Source organism: Cynara cardunculus (assembly GCF_001531365.2).
Source record: "Cynara cardunculus var. scolymus isolate 2C chromosome LG 12, CcrdV1, whole genome shotgun sequence".
Taxonomy (NCBI): domain Eukaryota; kingdom Viridiplantae; phylum Streptophyta; class Magnoliopsida; order Asterales; family Asteraceae; genus Cynara; species Cynara cardunculus.
This window is the reverse complement of record NC_037539.1, coordinates 25,733,183-25,752,101: the sequence shown is the minus strand read 5'-3', so window position 1 is coordinate 25,752,101 and position 18,919 is coordinate 25,733,183. Positions and strand designations below refer to the sequence as shown.

The 18,919-nt window shown below is 34.0% G+C and overlaps 1 protein-coding gene across 1 annotated transcript; it reads left to right on the top strand.

The window, feature by feature from the left end:
* Nucleotides 1–1,228: 1,228 nt before the first annotated feature.
* Nucleotides 1,229–17,873, top strand: LOC112523936 (actin-related protein 2/3 complex subunit 1A-like). Its single transcript, XM_025133611.1, has 16 exons — nt 1,229–1,316; nt 1,421–1,496; nt 2,452–2,537; nt 4,099–4,175; nt 4,399–4,493; nt 5,595–5,664; nt 8,640–8,709; nt 12,466–12,539; nt 12,633–12,684; nt 13,217–13,298; nt 13,595–13,683; nt 13,767–13,852; nt 14,214–14,277; nt 16,364–16,455; nt 16,589–16,647; nt 17,632–17,873. The coding sequence occupies exons 2-16, from the start codon at nt 1,427–1,429 to the stop codon at nt 17,694–17,696; spliced, it is 1,131 nt and encodes a 376-aa protein (XP_024989379.1). The 5' UTR covers nt 1,229–1,316; nt 1,421–1,426; the 3' UTR covers nt 17,697–17,873.
* Nucleotides 17,874–18,919: the final 1,046 nt, after the last annotated feature.

Sequence of the window (18,919 nt, the reverse complement as noted above, 5' to 3'; positions counted from 1 at the left end):
CGTATTTGAAGGATATAAAGCAACATTCAGTGTTTCTTATAATTAAGAAATCTTTGAACAAAGCTAGAAATGGAAGAGGAAAAAAAAGATGGAAGTAGGAAAGTAAGCTTCGAAGTGTCAATTTAGGTGGTATTTTTGGCAGCACATCAACAAGATGTACATTATGCTTTTTATCTTGTAATTCATAGTTTTTTGAACTTATTGCATAACATGGTAGTACTTCATGCTTTGTGACTTGTTTTAAAGAGTTTTACCTAAATGCGTTACAAGGTAGTGTTGTATACACACACATACATGTTTGTGTCCGTGTAAAATCTTGTCATACAAAGGAAAAATAATCATGTAGATATTATAAAACAACAATCAAATGTGTCCGCCACAAAAACCATTCGTTCAATTTTTTTTATGAAGGTACGTGATCCTTCAATATTTAGTAACAATTAATTACTAGTAGAAAGATGTTCTAATAATACATAGGGTTATCTGGCAGTTACTGAATGGTTTGACGTAAAATGATTAAGTGGTCAGAAGGACTAAGAGGCTCTCATGATATATTGAAAAATAAAATATAATTGTTTGGTAATTGTTCACAATGAAATTAGGGCGCTGAATGGTACAAATCATTCACAAGGTTTTAAAACCATTAAAAGGTAGACTTTTTTTTTGCCAAACAAGATTCACATCTTAACGATTCATATATTGTCTCTTAATGGAACTACTAAGAGGTAAACACACAACCTCGTAGATATATACCTCTTTAATTACAACAAGAGTAAATTACATTTTTTGTCCTTGTGGTTTATTAAAAATTTCAGATTTAGTCCTCATGGTTTTAGAATTTTCATTTTCATTTTTATGGTTTGCAATTCATTTTTATTTAAGCCACTAGGACCAAAACACTACTTTTAAGTATAAAAGATTAAAATAGAAATGAATTGTAAACCATAAGAATAAAAAAAACGATAAATTTTAAATCATAAGAACGAAAAAAATAATTAATTATAAACCATAGAGATAAAAGTAATTTCAAAACCATTAGGACTAAAATAGAAATTTTCAACAAATCACAGGTACTAAAAACGTAATTTACTCTAACAACAAACTTGGAGGACTTGTTTGGATGGCAGTTTTAAGTGAAGGGGCTAAAAGATTCATAATAAAATTAACCCTGAAAAAGGTTAAAAATGTAATGAAGAAAATAATTCTAAAACCCTAATGGATTGTAAAAAAGGCAAGGATTTGCATTCGGTCACAGATCTTGTCTTTGCTTCGATTCAAATCTACATGATTACCCTTGTTCTCCAATCTAATTAATTGTGATTATCTCTCTCTCTCTCCTCATCGAATTCATCATAAATTCGGAAAATTTATGAGAAGATCGAACAGCTCATGAAATTATTTACTTTTTTCTGTTTTGCAGATTGAAATGGCGGCAATTGCAGTTCATCAGTTTGCCGATTGCGTTACCTGTCATTCTTGGAGTCCCGATCACTCTAGTAAGATATAGATAGGAACATAAATGTATTTGTCTCCTCATCGAATTCATCATAAATGTATTTGTCTTCGTTTCGATGTAACCTTAATTTTAGGTTAATAAGCTCCCTTTTTTGAGGTATATACTGCAAATATAACTCAAAAACACTCACCAAAGATTGAGATGGAACCCTTGACCGGTTGGATTACCCTAGGCCAAATGCCCTTTTTGTTCCAAAGTTAGAGAGATGTTCGTAATTTTGAGAGAAAAATTGGAAGTTCTAGATTCCTGGAGTGCTGCAATTCTTGTGATTTTAGTAGGTACAACTATTGCCATTCTTTTAAATTATGCGCCGTCTGATCCATCAGAAAGCTTTTGACTTTTAAGGTCAAAGCCAACTTTCCAAATGCAAAATTCATATGAATTACCTTACAAACTCAGCATCACCATTTTTCTGTTTTTAGTACTTGTCTTAAAGTTTGTGGTTTGTAAATTGTAAATCGTTCTCAAAATGTTTTGGAATCTATATAAATGTTGAGTTTTAGCTAGTCTGTTCAGTATCAAAGGAGAATTACCTAGAATTACCATGAAGGTGTTTTGTGGGAGCTTTCGGACCTTAGTAACATTGATCCAAATGGTCGACAAAAATTGATCTCTTACAAACATATGAATACCGTTTGAGAGCTCTTATATCAAAATAGTAATCTACTTATTTACATGTTTGAGGCGTGGTCTAATGTATATTTCCACGTTTATAATTGTACATGCTTTTACTATATCCACAGGCCTTTTATATTCTGACTACTTGGTGCTCATATTTTCATGCATCTTAAAATTGGATGGGGAATCCTACTGCAGCATACTGCTAACTTCACTATCCTCTTTCTTGATGATGTAGCCTGTGTGCAATATGTCATTCTTTCTCTTTTTATTTGCACCTCTTATAAGAAGTTGTAATTGTATCTGCTTTCATGCAGTGATTGCCCTTTGTCCAAACAATAATGAGGTTCACATCTTTAAATTAGTTGAAGGAAATTGGGAAAGGATTCATGTTCTCCAAAAGGTACTTGATATTAAGTTTATTTGATCACTTCGTTTCTAAATGTTTATTTCTGCCCTAGGATGACTATCTTTATTAAGCCTATCCTTTAGTCTCTTTGGTATTTTTGTACATTGTATTTCTCAAACTTTAGCTTACAATTGCTGATCTGTAATAGATAATACATACATCCTCTTCTCTCTTTTTTTGCATATCTTTTTCCTTGTCTCTGGAGGTCACTGTTCTATTCTTAAATAGGCATTTGATATCTACCGTTTCATTCATGGAAGTTGTTGGCATACTTCTAAAATTCAATTAAAAAAATTAACTGATGGCATTGAGCCATTGACACATTATACCCATTCTCTTTGAAGCTTTTTTTAAAGAAAAGTTGCTACAGATTTTCTGTAACAGATAGAACTTAAAGTTTCTGGAGCTAGCAGATTTAATATGATGATTTGATATTGTGAAATTTCATCATTATACTAATAATCTATTTTTTGTGTGGCTGAGATTGGAGGGTGTCTAATATAATCAACAGTGAATGATGCCCCTGATTTACCACACATGGAATTATTTGAAATTAGGGCAAACTGCATAAAAAGGTAATGTACTTTTTCAATTTCTATTTTGGGGAACACACTTTCAAATGATCTATTCAGGGGTCTATGACAAGTTTATAAACTGGAAGAGGACCCGGTTACCTTTAAACTTGATGAAAGTTGATGTGGCATAGATGGTATGACAGTACACCAAGTTAAAATTTGACTTTGTTTGACTTATCTATGAAGTGGCAATTGCATTGATTTTCTTTAATATTATTATTTGAAATATTTTTTATTTATTTAATCGTCTTCTTCACATCGCAGACAACGACCACCATAGTTAAAGCTACCGACCACCACTAGGAATTCAAATCCAAGCATTTCTAATAAACTCAACCATTTTTGAGACGAATAACATAATTTTTTTGATAATAATAATCATAAACAATAATAGTAATAATCATATTCATACTAATAATAATAGTAGTAGTAGTAATAATAGTAAAGCCATGTCAACATCATTTTTATTAGAAGTTGACACATCACCAATATTATAACAAGTTACCTGTTATTCAGGTAACCGGATCCTGTTTTGGCTTATAAAGTTTGTCATTGACCCCTAAATAGATCATTTGAAAGTACGTTCCCCAAACTGAAACAAAGTATGTTACCTTATTATGCAACTTCCCCCTTCAAATTATATATGGTTTAACTTTTATTCCTAAATATAATTAAACTAATATATTATAGTTTGTGAGGACATGTATGGTGGAGGTTATGCCATATCTTGATGGAAGATAATCTAGTATTCTAGTGATTGGCATATTTGTACATGTACAAACTTTTGTTTCCATCGATACCAATCACTAGTACATATAATATCAAGTGTAGAATACTAGTGTAGTCTCTTTGGTTTTATTTGTTTATTTTCAGTGCTCTGTTTAAGGTTTCAATATGAGTATATCCTTTGTCTCATTATGTATTCAAAAATTATTCTAACGGAAAAGCTTTCTCTTCTTCAATGTTATACCTTGGTGCAGCATGACCAAATTATTGCAGGGATAGATTGGAGTAAATCGTCAAACAGAATAGTTACAGTATCGCATGATCGGAATTCGTGAGTGAATGTTTTAAGTTTTAAATATGCATTCTGTTCAATTTAGGCAACATATTTGCATCTCTCTCTCTCTCACACACACACAATGGTGCTTTTGTTGCTGCTGCTGCTTCTGCTTCTGCTTCGGCCTATATTTGGAAGCATGCCCATATTCTTTATGATTGGTGTTTGCTGTTATCGTTATTCTTTAGATCCTTTATCATGATTACTTCTCATTTTGCAGGTATGTTTGGAACCATGAAGGATCTGTATGGGTGCCGACTCTTGTTATCCTCAGGCTTAACCGTGCTGCACTATGTGTGCAGTGGAGTCCTAAAGGTATTGTAAGACATGTTCGTTCACTTCTTCCTGCTTTTTTTGTCATGTCCGCTTTCCTCACTGTCTAAATGACTTATAATGCTCTTGATCACTGTTGTTAATTAAAGGATCTAAACTAAATTTTTGAGGAGCATCTAACCTGTGACTTGCTAAGTTGTTCTGTCTGCATAGTGCTATAACATTGTTGGGACGTCAATATCTCTTTGACTAGAATTATTAAGTGTATGCTGAAGTCTTAAAGATTCTAGTGTCTCCTGATGCAGACCTGTGCTTCCCTTGCTGTGAACCTCGAGTTTTGTGACCCTTGTGTATTCAAATCTTACTCCATGGGTGTTTATTTCTTCTTTGTCATATTACCAAGTTCATTATTGAATATTGATTGAATCTAGACAGTGTTTTGGAGAAGATTATGGTCACCTTTACAGCCTTACTATGTAAATTTGGTTAATAACTTTGCCAACCTTCTTCTTTACCTTATAAGTTGAGGCAAAATGGATCCCCATGCAAAGCTTGAATTTTTTACATTAGCAGTTAGGGGGATCACTTACAAACAATAATCGTGTAAAGGAATGCCTGGTTTTTTGCTTCGGATATTAGATATGAGCATGTATCCATATATTTAATTTATTGTACTTCTGTTGGTCTCTTAAAGCCACGATGCCTAGATACGATGTTCATATGGTTCTGAATCCGTGCTATGTATTTGTACGGGTGCACGTTTTCTGTGGAAGTCATGGACCATGTCTGCACATAACTTGCTTCCATGTTGTCAATGCCCTTTTTTATTTATGGAACACTCCTGACTCCTGTATGAGCTGTGTGATTTATTGCCCTAGAGATCACAAAACCTATATCATCCATGGGTGGAGGTGGAATCTATTGTGTTACTGTTGGGTATGTGCATAACTCAAAATTTGTAGTACTTTTGTAGTGTAAAAACAATAAATTATTGTAGTGCATCCTCTGAATTTTTGTTGTTGTGGTGCTGCATACTCTGATCGAAAAATCCTAGACCCACCACCAATACCATATCTTACCATTTGAGAATATGTTTGTGTAAATCCTGCTTATCTCAGTATACTTGGTAATTTTGGTTTACAGGAAACAAGTTTGCTGTGGGAAGTGGAGCTAAAACTGTTTGTATATGTTACTATGAGCAGGAGAATAACTGGTAATTTGCTGTTTAGATTTCTAACTTCTGGAACTGATTTCATTGTACTTGGTCAGATTTGATGATTGCTGGACATGCTTTCTGTAATTGGATGTTGCATTCGTTATGCTTGGTACTGTTCTGTGTCAATTTAAGATGCTAAAATGGATAGAGAGCAGGGTAATAATGCGTTGGTTGAGCGGCACATAATATAGGGATTGCACATGCAGAAATGGTAATAGCCCCTCTACCCCTTGGGGTAGAAGTAAGGTCTGCATACATCTTACCCTCCCCAGACCCTACTTCTCCATGGGATTTACTAGGTCGTTTGGTTTGGTTTTTCATGTAGAAATGGTAAAGCCATGTTAGAATGGCAAACTCAAATCAACAACGCCCTATCCTGAACCATATAGTTAAAGAAAGAATGGATAGCATCAACATATGTGCACTCTGTCTGAACTAGTGAATGCCAGTTTTCTGTATGCTGAGGAACTAGGGGTAAATATTTCTACAGACTGACAAATGGAACTAAACTGATCCGAACTTGGTACCATTCCTTGTCAAGTTTATGTGCCCAAACCAGTGTTAGAGGACAGGTAGGATTTAGAGTGAATTACACTGGTGGTCCCTGTGGTTTGTTCAAATTTCGGATTTGGTCCCTAAAACAAACTATCTACATTGGTGGTCCCTAACTTTTCAATTTCATAACACCAATGGTCCCTCCCTTAATGACGTTAGTTAGCAACCTTGTAGGACCAAAAGTGTATCTGCTCTAAAATTAAATGTGATACACGTTTTTTTTTGTTTTTTATTAAAAAATATTTATTATTAAATTTGCAAATCAAATTTCTTAAAATAAAGTACATATTAATAAAAATCTTTATCTATTTAAAAAAAACTATCAAATTCACAAACAAATAGCATTAAAAAATCTCAAGTTTTAAAAAAAAGTAAATCAAGATGAAGTCCCATTTCTTTTAGGTTGAGAATTGAAATATTCGAGCAAAATATTGAAAATTAAGTTCGGTTAACTTGAGATTATTAATATATAGTCAAACTACAAATAATTAAAATAACAACAAAATAAAAATTATAAATTAAGATTAAATAACACTGATTATTCAAACAGTTAAGAAAAACCATCACTACAACAAATAATATAAATATTTTTATTTAATATGTATTTTATTTTAAGATATTTGATTTGTGATGGATATATAAAATATTTTCTAATAAAAATTAAAAAGCCGTGAATCACATTAAATTTTAGAGCAGATTACACTTCTGGTCCCTATAGTTTGCTCAAAAACCGATTAGTCCTTAATAATGGTTGCTACCTAACGTCGTTAAGTGGAGGGACCATGGGTGTTATGAAAATGAAAAGTTAGGGACCACCAGTGTACATATTTTGTTTTAGGGACCAAATCCAAAATTTGAGCAAACCACAGGGACCACCTGTGTAATTCACTCTAGGATTTATTATGCATGGTTGCATCAATGTTATTGGGGTTTCAGAGAGCATGAAAAAAGAGGATTCTGCTGATGAGGGTAAAAGGATCATTGAGTAGCAAACTCAACTCATCAGGATCTTGATGTGGCCTGAGCTTGTATGTAATGCATTACATTAATATAGGTGTACACCTTTACCCTAGCAGGGGGCTCCAGATTTTGTGTTTGCCCAGGTATTGTGTAGAAGTCTCTTAAGGTTGGCTGATTTGATAGCTTTAGTAGGTTTAAGGATAATATGCCCAAATTATTAACACCATTTCTGTGATTATGGCAAATGGAAATACAAGGATGGAAGAAAGGTTGTTTTGGTAAAAATAGAAGCATGGGGCGATGATTGAAAGACAGAGCAATGCAATGAGAAAAAAGTACAATATACCATATGGGGATTCATTTGCAGAAGTCTGGAATAACCTGATCTGAACCCGAACCTAAAATATAAATCCTAAATTTTAAAGGCAATAGCAAAACTGAAATTTGGGATCCCGAACTGATTGGAATTACCAAAATTGTTCCTGAATTTCCTGGAATTACAAGGAAAACATAACCCAAAAGACCCTCAAATTAGTCCAAACTAATTTATTGCAAACTGGACGAAATCCCGTACAACACAAATTGAAAGAACACCATAACTTGGGAGGAACTCTTACCTATGCCAATCACAGTCGGTGTGAGAGTGGAGCATGCATGGTTGGTGCCAATGTGTGCATATGTCATTTCTGTGTGTGTGTGTTTTCAATGAAGACGAGGGAGATGGTTATGTTACATGTGGGGTGATGCCACAACTGCCTGGAAGTGTAAGAGGGATAAGAATGGAGGTATGAGACATGAGTTAAAGGAGTTGAGAGAGTAATACTGGAAAAACAAAGATGATAGTGGGTAGGGGAGAACAAAGAGATGTAAAAAGACAGACCTGTAAACAAGTAGTAAGGTGGAAGGGTGACTGTTACATACCTATACCAAAGGATAGGAATTGTGGAAATTCCCAACCCAAAAATTCCATCAAATGCAAATACCGTACAAAAATTACCATTCCTTGAATTTTCCAACTCAGAAAGCCCTGGACCCGAATGGGTCAGCACTTGACCAGCTTTGGGAACCTACTTCCACGAAAACTTTGCCATCTCCTAACGTATTAATGACAGGATGTGCCAACTCAAAACTAGTTGAATCTTTACCCAAACCATGCTGGGATACGTTTGAGAGATTTTATCTTGTTCTCTTTCATTAGTGATAGTGTCTGAGTGCTCACATTAAACTTGATATGCAGATGTCACCTTGTCATGAGTCTACTCTCTTTGTTTTCTTGACATACATTTTATGCTTGAAAACTGCATCGTTGAGACCTTCCATCATAAAATCTAGTTAATGAGAAAAAGGATTCTGACATCATGAAGGTTAGGGCTTCGTCTAATTGCACAAGTCAGTAAGTTTGTTTTCCTTGCACAAATATCAGTTTTGATTGATCATATACATATTCCTTTCCTCAGGTGGGTTAGTAAGCTAATCAGGAAAAGGCATGATTCGTCTGTGACCAGTGTTGCTTGGCATCCGAATAATGTTCGTATTTTCTATTTCATGTAACTTTTGAAATGTTGATGCTGTGTTGCTTTACAGTTGATGTTAAACTTTCTTTTTGTCCATCAACAGAATGCATTCATTGTTCTTTTCACCAGCATTTGCATCTCATAGACTTAATTCTATGACACACTGTCTAGCTATTCTCATTTGTAGATCTACTTGTTATAGATGGAGGCTCACCTTTAGAATCCTAAGGTCCTTGCCCTCTCCAAGGCAATGTAAATTCTTTACATTCGAATAGGGCTGGTTAACTTCCGAAAATTAGGCTCTTGACCTCAATAATCTTTGATGTTCACAATGGCCAAGGTGTTTTATTAAAATTCTGAAAGAAAGGTCGTTGGGATTGGTGTTTGGTGTTTGAAAAAGAAGGCTTTAGGATGGATGTCTATCACCAAGAGGAGGAGCAGTAGCAGATGAGCATTTAAGATGACTGAATTATTAAATTGTGTATTCATCACTTGGTTGAGAGCAGGTCGTGGTATCACTCGTTTTTGTGTATTATAACACATATTATACATGTCTAAGGGAGTCTGAAGGCGGCAAGTGACATGCTGTAGCATGTAATCAAGAACCATATGCTGAGGTTTTCCTGTTAAACTTATGCCTAGCCTAAAGCATAGTGTATACATGAGCTTATGGCATAAGATGTGTGAACTTGTGCAATGAGTAACACTATTTTGAGTCAGTTTGGATCATGGTATCTGTTGGTGTTTGCATGGAGTAACTGTTGTAGTGGGTCTTCAGAAGAACAAGTATGGATATTTTTGCTACTATTAAGAACTCACATTAACTAATAGCAAGTTGTACTCAGCATGCTTTTTGATATTTCCTGAATTCTTAACTCGTATGTGGGATTATGGTAGAGGTAAATGTGTAAGAGTTTTAGATGTCAGTCCCTGTGAGGCTGTGACCCAAAAATGACTGCTGTTTATAGATGGTATAACAAGGTTGAAAGTGTGCTAGAACAGGTCATTAACAGCTGTTAAGGTCTGGAAACTTTTGGTATTGGTGCCTTAGGGTGCGTTTAGTATGCAGATTAATAACGCCGGATGGGACAAATGTACCGCCCCACGTCCTTATATATTGGGTGCCGTTACTTTACATGATAAAACTATTCCATCTTGAATCTGAACTTGAAATTCAGCTTTATTTATAACATATCTTGAAATTACATCAAAGAAGAAATTACTTAGAGGAAACGTAACCATAGCTTGCATTACAACAAAACTTGCTTATTGACTAAAACATACTACTTTATGCAAATCCTCCTCCTTTCCTGAGATACATACATGAGATATATATAAGTTATAAGCTTAGTGAGTATTTACGGTTTCATGAATGAGAAATTTTCATGATATTTTGTGAATGATAATTCATTAAAGCTCTTGATTTATCATGCATAAACATTCATAAAATACTATTCTTTATCATGCATAAAACATTCTTTTGAGATATCGTGACTATCACATGCATGTATACCATACTTGTCTTGAGGTTTGCTAACCCCCGGGTCCATAAAAGGATGCCCTATAAGGTCCGTTTGCAAGACGTCCCTTCTTGTAATATCCCGTACGTTGGATATTATGGTTATACATAACATGTAAAAATTTCCATGCCTTGTGTAACACATATGATAACATGTAAATGATTTTCATGTCTTGTGTGTATACTTGTATTGAAACATGTCATCATGCATATCTTGAATATGTATGTGTGTCAACATTTTCATGTGAAACAAGCATGCCAACATAACTTGTAATGCATAAAATACTTTTATATATAGCATGCATGTATCTCATAAATCACATAAGTACCCACCTTGATTTTGCCTACTTTTTCCTTTGATTCCTTTCTTCAAGCTTAATTATGTATATATAGAGAGATTTATTATTTTTGGTGTGCCCAAATAGTGACCCTTCAATCCCTATTTATAGATAAATTCATTGCATTAACTACTTGTTCTTTTTGCTCTCAAGATTGTACTCTTATGAGAGTTTAACACCTCATCTATAAAGATAAGAGAATCTTGGCAACTCATTTCTTAAGGATAAGAGAATCTAGACAATAAGGATAAGAGAATCTAGACAACTCATCTAAGGGATGAGAGAATCTAGACAACTCATTTCTAATGATAAGAGAATCTAAACAACTCATGCTTCTAGTACTCCTTGTCATGCTTCCTAGACTTGTCTTGTAATCAATAGTCTTGCTAACTCATATTTTTTTAGCCTAAACAACTCATCACTAGATTGCTTATTCATGCTTACTAGACTTGCCAACATACTTCTAGCCTTAACAACTCATCACTAGATTGCTTAGTCATGCTTACTAGACTTGCCAACACACTTCTAGCCTTAACAACTTATCACTAGCTTGTTTAGTCTTATAATTAAGATGTTTCACTAAATGTAACAGCTGCTAGAGTACTTGAATTACTCATAAATATTTGCATTTAAGGCTTAAATATTGAGATTTATCAAACTAAAGAAACTAGGGTGTTACAACAAAATAGTCCCATTTTTGGCACAACATGGTGGACAAGGACAAGGTTGGACTAGGTGGAACGAAAATTCATTTTGGTGGGACAAATACAAAGTACTTCTTGTTCCAACCAAAGAGGTGAACAAGCTTGGACCAAAACTTAAATTACTATGTTTAGGTAACCACTCATCCTCCAAAAATAAGGTCACCGGACTCTCCTACTGTCACCGGTTATCTCTTCCATCAGCTCATCCATCTTTCTCAATGAACCTCCATCACCACAATTCACTCCCTCCAGGCCTCCACTGTCATAACTATTGATCTACACCGTCCACGAACCAGCCTCTGCAGAGGTTCTGGTTTTTGATCTTCAAGCTTCGTGTGGGTTTAGGAGTAGAGGAGATGAAGAGGATGGTTTTGTTTTTTGATCTTGAAGCTTTGTGGTTGTGGGTGTTGGTCCAACGGTGAGTTGTGAGTGGTGCTATGATGGTGTATGTGGTGGCTGTGTGAAGGCGTTAGAACCAGAGAAGGATGTGGTGGTGGTGGGTTTATAACTGAAGGAGGATGTGGTGCGACATTAAGAAGATATTGGAAGGAGGGTCCTATGTAGATAAAGTAATTATATATATGATGTAAAATAAATTTGGAATATAAAATATGAATATTTAGGTCTTATAAATAAAAGTATGTATAGAATACAAATATTAATTTTTATAAATAAAATTCACCCTAATTTTAATAAATAAAATTATTTAAATTTTTGGACTTTTGGTTGAATTGTATTATTTATAACTATTATCTGATAAAAAAACATTAAACAATAGGTTAGGGGCAATTTAGGCATTTTAACAGTTTTTCCTGTCCTGTCCAGCTTACCAAATGCAAGTTAGACAATTTGTGCAGTCCTGTTCTAGTTGTACCAAACACAGGACAGAGAATTAGTCCAGTCCTGTCTAATCCAGTCCACTCACCAAACACTGCCTTATAGATCTTGGAAATGAACTCAGGTTTATAGACATAAACTTGTCTTGCATTAAGCCTGATACGAACTTTTTCGAAGTGCTAGAAGCTGAATAAAAGTTGTTGCTTTTCCTTACCTATATGTTCTAAACTGAGTGTTTCGTGAATATCCCAATATGAATTTAATAGAATATGTATATAAAGAGATCTGCATATTAGCTCCTTTTGTTATTTCTATGGAAATTATATGTTAGCAATATGCTATTGTTTAGATATACTTGGTCGTGTTGACAGGTTCTCATTGCTACAACATCTACCGATGGCAAATGCCGGGTATTCTCAACTTTTATTAAAGGAGTTGATGCAGGGTATGTGTACAAAGTTTCAGAGGCTTTATCTTTTTGTAAACTTCATATTTTTACTGAAACATCTGCACTGACGTCTATGATGATGATTGGCAGTAAACCAAAGAAATCAGGAAGTGGATCCTCGTTAGATGCAAAATTTGGAGAGGTTTGATGTCAATTAAGATTTTTAAAATAAGCTTCAAATTTTTTGCTATAAAAATGTGGACGAAAAAACCAACTGATATTTTGTATTAGATCCTGTCCTGATAAAAAGAAACTTTCCATGCCATTGTGAAGTTTTAGTGAGGGTCTTCGGATTGGTTCACCTCTTACATATCGTTTAATGGGTTGTGCTTGTCATCCTATTCTGACTAGTTTGGTTACAAGGCGTTGTTATTGTTCATATTGCTGAAACTAGCCATTTTACTGAAGCTCGGAGTAGCTAAAACTCATTAACTTGCATCCTTTGATCATCTAAACCTCTTTTTATTTCCCTTTAAAGTTTAGAAAATCATAAATTTCTGAATTAATGTACAACACCTTTCAATCAATTTATTAACATTTGGTGGTTGAAGAGGATTACATGTCCACTACCCCGATACCACTAATTGTAGTTGTCTCATATTCAAGTTCTTCCTCGTTGACACACACTATTTCTCTCTTCCTTGATATAATGTTGCTTTTTCTTGCTTGACCAGCAAATTGTTCAGCTTGATCTCTCAATGTGCTGGGCCTTTGGTGTCAAATGGTCCCCAAGTGGTAATAGCTTAGCCTATGTAGGTGAGCGAATTTACTCCAATGCTTCATATCTAGGGTAACATAAGTTAAGATGCTATAAATATGTAATAACCTAATAATTGTTACTTTCTAGTGTGTACAGTTTTGTCAAGGAATTTATGATTATATAGATGTTTAAAGTTGGCAAGATATTCTGGTGGAGTAAATTTTGCTCAATAGCCAACTTTTTAGGGGATGATATCTATTCAGCTTTTGTTTTCAAATTGTTGTATACACTTGTGTCTACGGTTGCATTTTAAAGATTTGTTCACTTTCATGTTTCTCTCGGCATGAACCAGGTCATAATTCAATGATATACTTTGTCGATGAAATTGGACCTTCTCCTTCTGCTCAAAGTGTAGTATTACGTGATCTGCCTCTTCGTGATGTGGGTCAGCATCCTCTCTAGCATTCTACCTTGTTTTTGCAGTTCTTTTTATTCAAGTGGTCATACACAATATTCTGTTTCAGGTTATGTTTGTATCTGAGAAACTTGTAATTGGTGTGGGATATGACTGCAATCCGATGATTTTTGCAGCGGATGGAACAGGTTTATGGTATAGTTCTAAGTTTCATTCTTGCATATTCTTGTTCTTATTACCTTTGGACTTTGGCTTTGGAAATATGTGTTCATGGTAATACACGTGCACTAAGATCCAACTTCTGTGGTTGATATCATGTTAGTTGGGATTATTCACCTTTGCACTACACTTAAATCTGTCTGAAAATAATTTCATTTGCCTTTTTCATTTCGATGTCAATGAATCCAGTATAAACTTAAATGTTTACATGAAAATCATGTAATAATTGTATCGTGACTGCGCTTTTCTATGTTATAAATGAAAGTCTGTCATGATGGCGATACACGTTCCATTCATTACATTCATAGTTAATTTCTTTCTTTGATCTATGTTTTAGGAGCTTTGTCAGGTTCCTTGATGAAAAAAAAGCAGCATCTTCTAGTGCAAGATATGGTTCACAGGTTTTACACTCAACCTGACCTCTTCCCTTGATGTCTGTATGATAATTTGAGTTCATAAAAGTTGAATCAGAGAGGAAAAGAAAGCATTTGCTTATGCTTATTTAGTATCGGCTTTTGACTAGGTGTGTGGTTTACGACAAGTAAGCCAAGGGAATGTTGTTGGTTCAAATTATTATCAATTCTCTGTAATCATGTTAATGTACAAATAAGCAATTTTAGATTAAACTATATCCAAGAAGGGAAATGCTACAATTTTCTTGGGACTTCCCTAAAGGGAGATTGTTGCAATTTTCATCGAATGGATGGAGTATGATGTCACTGCTTTGATAGGGTGAATTAATTTTTAAATCAGTTAAAGGAGCCTGAATAGTAATTTCATATGAAGCTTCGCCCATACCTGGCTCTTAGTTTTCTCTTTTGATGTTTATCGGACATTCATCATACGTTATGTTTGTATTGACTTTATCTTTTATACACTATATGTTTGGAAAACCAATGTATATAGGATTTTTAGGCAGAGGTTTTTGGGAAATCCTCGACTCTATGGAGTTATTTATGCAATGAAAGTGCAATTATAGTGATTTAGCTGGGGAAGCTAGAAATTTTAAATACTAGAAATTTGTTAATCAGGAGTGAAGGCTATAAGGCTGCATATACCTTTGATTGATAAAATTTAAACTTTAATGCCAACTCATGGCAGCATTTCAGGAAAGTTTGCTTTGTGTGTTTATTATCACGTCATCATCTATCTTCTTCGTTCCATGAACACCTTCAAGTTCATTTCACATTTCTGATTGCCATGGCATATCTCCTTATAGTTGACACGCGTTAGTTGTTTTGTTCAGTTGGCTCTCTCTATCCCCTTTATCACATTCACATGCATATGCTCCAGATAAATAGCAATAAAACATGTATGTTGCGTACCTTAATTTATACATGTAGTAGAAGAAGATAGTGGCGTTAAAACCAAATTAGACCAAATGAACTCAGTATATACCACACAGTTGTAGGCTTGGGGTTAGGGTAATCTAAAGATATGACCTTAAATGAGTTTTTAATTAAATCCATTAGCTTCTGGTTTATTAAAGAAAAAATAGTTTTATACTCATGAGAAGGTCAGTGATTTAATTAAAATCTTATTAAATGTTATATACCTTTAAAAACCCCTCAGGGGTAGGATGTACAGGTTAATTAAGAAAATAGCCTTTGGGACAAGTTTTTTAAAATGCACGACCTTCTGACATATTTAAGAACGTCGCTGCCTAATAGAATAACTTCTAATATAAGAATGCCTCAAAATATGTCAAAAAGGTTATGTATTGAACAAACTGTTTAAAGGTTATTCTCCAAGATAACCCTAGGATGTATGAAGCCCTTGCCTTCTCCAACGGATAGAGAGGCTGTTTCCATGAAGACCCCCGACTTGTAAAATGAAAATCAAGGATACAAGTGAGAAAAGTAGGAGAGAAGTGCAAAGGAAGATAGTGGCTTACTAGCATTAAAAATAGAATCAGGTTAAATAGAAGTTATCACCCTCGCTTGGTTCTCGAAACAAATGCTGTAATTTCTTTTCTGGGATGTCCAGATATAAAATGCAATGTTGTTTTGTGGCAAGTGTCAATCCAAATTACCTCTTTGACCAATAGTGATCATTATAAATTGATAGGTTCATGAGCTGCTTCTATGTCATTTTAGATATTTAACTAATAGCGGAATACTTGCATTAAACATTAAACTATGTATCTAGTTGAGCACTGAACGAAAATATGAATAGATAAATGCATTGATATAATTCAATATACATAGTTTATTTAGAGTCTAATACAATTTTGTATTAGGATCCCATGTATTGAAGAGTTATGAGCATTACATCTTATGTAGACACTACAAAAATAGGATTATATGAACATATACCATGTAATAACAGGGGTAATTAATCGAAAAGGCTTTCCCACAATGTCTAGTGAAGTATAAAACTTGTACAGGTTTTCGTACTCTTATGTAGAGCATAAATATGTCAATCTTACGTTTATCCAAGGGTTAAATTGGACCTTATGTTATCTCCTACGTTCTCTCTCATTTCCAGCTCACAGAAGCATTTGGCAAGTTCTATGGAAGCTCGAAACAGGGAACTAGCAACGATAAAGCTCGTGCTGGTGTTCATGACAACTGCATCAAGTACAACCTTCACCTTTCTTAGCTTATTTTTTTTCTTCTTGTTTTCATTAAAGGATTTCAGATGTTGATGTTATCAACGGCATGACATATGTTTCAACTATACTTAAACAACACCCCCAATTTCATATTCTAGTTGCATTGTGCCGCTGAAGAAATCAGGGAGCACCAAATTGTCCAGCTTTAGCACTTCAGGTAATATAGTTCTCGCTTTGATACTTTCGCATGCTTTTGCAGTTTGCATGAATGATGAAACCTTAGGCTATGTTTGGCAAATTAGTTGATAAGCCAACTGTTGGCTAAAAAACTAGTTGTTGGCTAATAAGCTGGCTCTTAGTTGATAAACTAGTCATGTTGGATAAAAAACGATGACAATATAAAATGACCTAAAAGGACTTGTTGCAAAATCAGTTGGAAAATGTCAGGAGCATAATTGAGAAAAATTGAAATAACATGAAAAAATATTCTCTTGGAGCTTATTGAAGTAGTGTTTCAAAAAGCTAGCTTATAAGCTCGTTTATGGTTTACCAAACAGTGCTTTTCAATAAACTTAAAAAATAAGCTAGCGTAATGGTTGCCAAACATGGCCCTAGTGTTAGAAATTTGGGTGTCATGAATAACCTATACTGGATTGTTTTTGGAACACTTGCCAAAAGCAATATTTCGACCCAACTCAAGCCCATGAAATTTTCTTCGGGATAATCGAAATTCGCCATCAAGCTTCTAGGCTGGAAACATGAATAATAACACAGATTGCATATGTTTGTTTATCTAAAATGAGATTAGATAATATCATTTCTACAGGTATTATTATAGTGGTTATGGGCAGTTACCAAGGGTTATAAAGCATTTACATAAGAAATGAAATTGAAATGATCTGAGATAAAACGAATTGAATTTGCTCCCTCTGTAAACATGAGCAAATAACTAGTATGATGTAAGTTGCAACTTTCTGAAATATTCAAGCTAAAATTACCAAATTTACCCTTGGGAATGATTGATAGTAGTCATATAGTAATAGTACAGGTGATTCCCCTAGTTTGTTACCACCGAAGGGTTATTTGTTTTAGAAATGCGGCGTCATTTTTGCAGTTTCCATGAGACGGGAGTTTTATTTTAATCCCTTGTCTTACATATGTTGCGTGATTTGTATTTTAATTTTATCTATAAATATTGCAGGACTGGATGGTAAAGTTGTGGTGTGGGATTTAAAACACCAGGAAGACTTGGTGGAGTATCTGTAAATCTATGAACACCGTAATTATGGTAAACTTGATTGTTCTTTTAATCTTGAGCAACCATATTCTTACTTTATCACTAGTGTTATTTACGTGAAAACATAATCAACGATGCTACGACTTTAGCATCGATTGACCATTTCTCTGTATTCCTTTGTTACTGGTATCAAGTTGTTTACATGTTACTCTTTTTGGAGCAGGAAAAACTGTATTTTTCATAAGAAGGTATGTTATTGATTTATAATTCTGCAGGAGTTGTATTGAGCATTTACATATAAGCAAAAAGTAGAGTTTTTGCAACTCAATACCATAATTGATGGTTCTGATAAGTCACCAATATTTTGATTTCTTGTATGATAATTGTGTGAAATGTTTGTCTTGTTAGCGTTTAAATATATTTTTGACTTACATATATATATATATAGTATTACAAAATTAGAGCATCTCCAATGGAGTGACTTAGGCCATGTTTGGTAAACATAAGTTATCTTAGTTTTTGAATTTATTACAAAAGTTTTGTTTGGATGGACAAAAATTAGTTGATAAACTAGCTTGTTTTTTGAGCTTACTGCAAAATGCTTGTTTGGATGAACAAAAACTACCTCGTAAGCTACCTTATTGAAACATTACTTGCAGTAGTCTTTCAATAAGTTTTAGGAGTTTTTTTGCCACTCTTTTCTAGATTATACCTTGATTAATACTAATTTTTATTTATTACTATCTACTAGGTTAGAACCCGTGTATTACATGGGGGTATTTTGCAAAAATTAAATGAAAGCAGTATGCATTTTATAAAAAATCTATAATAACATGAGTAAATATTAAAAGCTTGTAAAACAAAATTTATAACAAAATGTAGAAGAAATTAGGCAAAGGTAAGTATCATAGATTACTAAATACTTTATAAAATATTAATAGAATAACAACCATGTATCATAGATTACAAAATACTTCTTTATATACAACATTCGTTGTTCTATTGCCAATAATACCATCATCATCTATAATCAATACTTTCAAACCTTGCTTGCTTTTAACTCTAGATAAAGCTACATATAACTGACTATGGGTGTAGACCGGTTGTCTTAGAAATAAACCATTTTTTGATAATGATTGTCCTTGGCTTTTATTTATGGTCATGGCAAAACATACAATAATTGGTAATTCTCTCCTTTGAAATTTGAATTGAATCTTTTTGTCTGTAGGTGTCAAAGACATTCTTGGAATGA